The sequence below is a fragment of the Sylvia atricapilla genome, chromosome W (genome assembly GCF_009819655.1).
Source record: "Sylvia atricapilla isolate bSylAtr1 chromosome W, bSylAtr1.pri, whole genome shotgun sequence".
In the NCBI taxonomy this organism is placed as follows: Eukaryota; Metazoa; Chordata; class Aves; order Passeriformes; family Sylviidae; genus Sylvia; species Sylvia atricapilla.
This window is the reverse complement of record NC_089173.1, coordinates 8,538,291-8,544,290: the sequence shown is the minus strand read 5'-3', so window position 1 is coordinate 8,544,290 and position 6,000 is coordinate 8,538,291. Positions and strand designations below refer to the sequence as shown.

The 6,000-nt window shown below is 37.8% G+C and overlaps 1 protein-coding gene across 1 annotated transcript in view; it reads right to left on the bottom strand.

Annotated features, from left to right (window-relative positions):
- Positions 1 to 1,302: 1,302 nt before the first annotated feature.
- The window catches only part of LOC136373304 (zinc finger SWIM domain-containing protein 6), a 99,863-nt gene continuing 95,165 nt past the window's right edge, over positions 1,303 to 6,000 (bottom strand). Inside the window, exons 12-13 of the mRNA XM_066338199.1 lie at positions 5,098 to 5,179; positions 1,303 to 3,810 (exon numbers count right to left, since the gene is read on the bottom strand). Of these exons, the coding sequence (XP_066194296.1) occupies positions 2,948 to 3,810; positions 5,098 to 5,179 (945 nt within the window). The 3' untranslated portion in view covers positions 1,303 to 2,947. The remainder of the gene's footprint in view (positions 3,811 to 5,097; positions 5,180 to 6,000) is intronic.

Genomic DNA, 6,000 nt, shown 5'->3' with positions numbered 1-6,000 from the left:
CTGGGGATACAGACATTTCAATCAGTCATGAAAACAAGACAAATAAATTTTGATCACTTCTGAAAGAAGAATAAGCCGTTGTGCTTGTCAAAAGCAGGTGGCAATCATCAAGATCTTGTTTCATTGTAAAGCCCTTGTCTTCAAATAGGCTTCAGTTTTGCAATCCACAATATCCATAATGCTGCATTATTCGTAAGAGGCAAAAAACCCCAACACCCATACAAATCCTTTTACAGAATGGAGCATCCTTCTCATTCCTTATTGTCTGTAGCAGAAAATTATTCTAAGACAAAGTAATGAAGGAAACGTCATGCAAATTCAATACTTGGAAGGCATAGAAGTTACAGAAGCTACAGAATGTTAGTACTAGCAGATCAGGACAACTCAGCTGTTAGCAAGGCTTGGTAAAGGCTCATATATTTACATGACAAGTTGAGGTCTTTTACTCATTAATCTTCCAGGGACACAAGTCTCACTGTCAGAATTCATGGGTACATTGGCATCTCTGATAGTTGCTTGCTGCATGCTAATTCTGTTTTCAGCTGAAGATACTAAAAAAAACAAAGTGAAGGTGTTCAGATCATGTAGTCAAATATGACATCATATAACATACCTAAGATGATAAAGATCTTGGTAAAGCAGAACACTCCTCTTGAATTTTCAACCATTCTGTATCACATGATTCACTGAGGGCTGGAAAACTTACACACATCTTACAGAGCAAAGACTCCAAAGATGCAGAAATGTTCTGTTAGTTGGTGAGCAAGAACTCCATTCTGAGTGGAGTGAGTTGCACAGTTCAGAATACACAAAATGCTTTATAAAATCCAAAGAATAGAATGAACTGTCCTTGTATATATCTGCAGCACATCTCAACTCTCATGGTCACCCATATAATCCACTGAGTGGAAACATGCACCCACACACTTCCATTCTACCAGGGCAATATGTCAAGGCTTATGGTTCATTGTATGGACCACACATCTTCAACTGCAGGCAGCATTTGGTCCCTCTGACACACCAAGTCTTCCTCCATGAGCAAAGGAGCTGTTGTAATTGTGAACACTACTTTTCCTCAGCAGATTTTTGAGGAACAAAACATTTCTTTCTTGGTCATATTGCTTATCACCATAATGCACCAAAGTTGCAAGCTGGGCTTTTAAGATCTATGAACTATCCATACATAATCTAACTCCAACAGACACCATAAAGGAGGCAGAATCAACTTTCAAAAAACTAATTTTAATCAAAACAAACAAAAAAAAATTGTTATCAGTAACAAGTTTATAAAACAGTGATTTAGTTACATAAATAAATTGATATCATTGTATCAAATCTTAATTTCAACTTCATGAGCATGTTTACATGGGTAATGAAATACAACCTTTTTACCTATTATAATAAATAAAATGGAGAGCATGAAATAGTTTTTCTAAAAAAAAATACCTACAAACATACCTCTAGCATGTTCTCTAATGAAGGGAAAAAGAGACACTGGACAACTTTTGCACCAAAACGAAAACTGTTTTAAAAAGCACAAGGATACAGAACCATCAGCTAAAGCAGAGACACGATACTGCAATCAAAGTTGGTATTTAATAATACAATGAATAGTTTGGTAGTTAGATCTCCAGTTTGGTTAATTTAAAGCATTAAGACAAGGCAAGATAAAAGGCTGCTTTTGTTTGAGTAATTCTAGATAAAGCAAAATATATTAGAAAAATTAACAGAAAAGTAGAACAGTCATACCTACACAACTTTCTGTCCTGCACAAAGTCAAAATACCTATGCAGAATATATATAATATATATATATTTGTGCACAAAGGTTAGCTTATTATTAGCACACTGCAAAGACGTAATGTATCACGTCAATCTTTTTGCATTTTGTGTCAAAAATTATATTTCTTAATGTTTCCTAGATTAGGAGGCACAAACCCCAATTCCGGCATGCTGTATTCTTAATGCTAAGGCTTACTGCTCTGGCTGTGTATTTTTTTGTTGTCCCTCTTTACTATAGTGCCTCTTACAAGCATGTGTTTATGTGTGTATACATATATATATACATGCATACATACATATATATATACATACATACATATATATATATAAAACTTCCCCAGTAGGTATCATTCTAACCATGCAATCCAAAAGATGGTTCTGAATAGATGCCCAGCATATAGTTCACCACCTGAGCCAAGCCTGAAGCAAGGCGCACTTTAGTCCTTCAGATAGTTTTTCTTTAAAACCAAGCTACTGCAGCTTCAAGTATTTTGTATTACATAGAGTTGATTTTCTTTATAAATTAGCGTTAGATTTCTTCAATATTCAGACATATGCTATAATATATATACAGTACAATAAATGCTCTCATACTTTAAAAAATTTATTTTAATAAATCCCTGAGAATGTATGTTGACAGTGGCTAAGTTTCCACATGCACAAGCATTGTGTGCCATGCTTCTGGATGAACAGCACTGCAAAGCCACATGGTCAGCCTTTTAACTACTAGTATTTCATTTGTTGATTTGTTTAAATATGTTGAAATATAACAATGAGTTACAAAGGAGTAAAGCTGAATCCATTTGAGGTACTTATCACAAGATGGAGGTGTTTTGTTTGCTTTTTTAAGCCATTACAATATATGTTTTGTTTTTGAGGCTGTGAACATATAAAGAAAGAACAGGAGAGTGATGTGGGCTTTTACCACTTGACAACATATACTCAGTGTAAACCAAACCTTTTTTAAATCTCCCTCACACAAAACAGAAAAAAGGAAAAAAAATTAAACACACAAACTTTCACAACATGACAGTTTAGTTTTCAAACTCAGTATATCTATACACATATAATACCGATGTGGTTTTGGCTTTGTTTCTTTAAGTTCAAAAGGATACAAAGACAGGCTCAAGTAAAAACAAACCACCTCCTCCTTTCACTCATTTTCATCAACCAAACCGCTCACGAACCAACATCATCAGTTTCTTTTTGCCTTTGTAGATTTGTTTTAGGTTATCAATAAACTGTGTAAACTGTATGTGTCCATCATGAGCCATTAAGAAGGTCTCTCGGGCCTTGCTGAGGAACTCTATAAACTCACTATAGTGTCGTGGGCTGATGTGAGTGAGACGTGAATGAGTTGTGTTAATGTAAGCTCCGATCGTGGCATCCAAGAGTTGTCTTAAAGGGGCTTTGTCCAGTGACATGAGCTTACCAGAATTCCTCCTTCCATGGAGTCCCACCATGCCAGGAGTTGCCAAAGTACACCTGCGCAAAATATCTGACAGTACTGTTGCACACTTGACACTTTTGACCACCAGAGGTATTACAGCTGCTAGCTCATTTTTCCCAAGAGAGTGGCTGAGCGCACATGCCCAGAGAACATCGTTAATGGCAGGGTGTGTGTCCTGATTGTAACTCAGGTTGAGATGCGTTATGGCCAAAGTGGCCAGCTTATAGGCCCGCATAGGGTAACCACGGTGTTCCATGTATCGTGCTATAGTAAAAAGCTGTGAGTAGCTCATGCTGGTTGTAGCAGCATCTAGAACAATTTGGTAAGCGGTCTCAAAAGCTATGTGATCCTTTTCACACAGAGTCAGTGCAGAGAGAGCACAGTTTTGAGGATCCTTCATGGCACACTGTAGAGCAAGTGTTCTAGCACTGCTGGCCAGCTTCTCCTGCTGATGACAGTCCAGATGCAGACGGACAATGGTGCTGTTGGACATCACTGTTGTAGCAACAATACTAGTGGCTTCTGTTGGAGTGAAAAGTGTAAACCAGTTTTGCATTATACTATCCAATGCATAAACACCTGGGGAGAGAAAGAAAACATTAAGCACAACTGACAAAACCTAGCAGATATAGATGTTCAGAAAAAGATTATATTCAAAGTTCTAAGAGGTTGCCAGTACACTGAAGGAGACCAGCTTCAGCAAGAAAAGCTAAACCAGATAAAATGTCTGCAAAAGGACAATAAAACAAAGGCTAACTGTGTACACTCTGTAGCAATAACTGAAATGTAGGTAACAAAAAATTCTGCAAGATAAGCTTTTATATCCCAGTGAGAAAACTGAGCTGTTTTTCTTATTATCTAAGACAATTTGGATAACAAGTTCTGGCTCATTTGTTTTTATCATATCACTCAAAATCAGCCCTCACACCAAACACTTAAAAGGCAATTTTAACTTCTTTTCTTAATGTGCATCTCACGGTACAGCACATGCACAAAAGAATATGAAAGTATGCCAAATGTCTCATTCAATAAAACATCATGACATTTAATACTAAGCACAACTTTAAAAGAAGTAAAATAAAAAATCCTAGCCTCTACCCTCTCCCAACAGGCTTTTCAGATACATCTTGTATCGAATTGATATGTTCTTGAACGTAAAGATTTTTGTTAGGGAAATACTCTGAGCAATATCGTAGAAAGTCTTGGGTTACATTAGTGTTTGGTTTGCTTTCCAGTGCGGAAAAGAGGCATGCACAATGCCATAGCCACGTAATAAATAAGCATTACACTCTAAGCTTAGCTTGGATTTACAAAGGGGCTTAAAAAAATGAAACCAAGAAAACAAACAATGAGAACCCCTTCATGACATCTTGTCTGCCACACAGTGGGATGCAACCTCAGCATTTCATTCACCTGTTTTCTGGTTCATCTTCCCCACAGCTAACAAGATGGTGCTCTCACCAGTCTTTTGGAGCCTCATCCTTCAGAGCAAGCAAAGTTGTAGCATAGTGTAACATCCCATAACCACTACCCTTTTCTCTGCTGCAGCCTCAAACCCAAACCAAACATGAAGGGAAGAAAGGGAAATCTGGGTTATGGATGCCCCTACCTTGAAGGGGAAAAAGTTATACTTCATTAATCAAGTGTTGTCTCACTTGGCCTTTGCCTATTCTATTACATGCTCAAAAAACCCACTCATCACTGACATCATTATGGTCTTCTAAAAAGGGGATTTTAAAGAGGAACAGAAGGTGGGAGATATTTGCAGAGCCTGAGTGTTGACAAACAAGATAAAGCCCTCTAAGGTTAGCTTTTTGCCTTTTTGTCAAAAAGGCAGGAGCCCTTGAGAAGCATCTCAGAACATACCTATTTCTGTTGCACATGTTACCAACCACCTCACCATTTCCCGTCTTCGCCAATTCAATGTTGTCAGTGTCATCCGCATCACCTATTAAAGCAACACAAAGTACAAATTCATCCTATTGTAAAACCAAGACAATAAACCAACAATCAGGGATTTAAGTTACTCAAATATAATGAGCTTCAAAATGGCAGCCTCGTGCCTTCTCTGCTCTGTTACCTCTTTTTAGCTGATATGTCAAAAGACTTGATAAATACTACTCAGCTATCTTAGAAGAGCATACAAAGTAATTCCAACTGCAGGTCTTTCTAGGCTAGAGGAGAAACTCTATTTTATTTGGGGAGAAGAAAAAACCAAACAAAAACCCCACCACCCCATAAAAAAGCCTTCTTGCCCCCAACCCACAACAAAGCCCAATTATTCAATTATTCAAATTAAATTATCCTGTGTCTCCTCCCTCTATGTATATAAATCTTTTAAGTGGAAACATGTCAACTCCTGTTGGGCAATCTAACCAATCAGATTTTTCCCTCATCTGCATTTTTTGGTCATTGACTTCAACAATACAGATAGGAGTCTGTGCACTGTGATTTGACTGGCTGCTTATGCTGCAAAGATACATATATACACACTTCCAGATATATCCCAGTATTATGGGGCACAAGTTATATTCTCCTCTAAACTTCCAGTTGAAGGTAGCAACACTGGAAGAAACAGACAGGTCCAGTCTATTATTATGTGGCTGTGCAGCTGTTGTCACCACCATAATTTGGAGGGTTTTGACAATGGAATGGCCTACGCAGCACTGGGCATGCTGGAATCAGACAGAACTCTCATTTCTCAGCAAAGGAGAGTTCTTGCTCAGGAACTAGTGGGGTTCATTGGCAGGGCTTTAAACTAGATGTGAG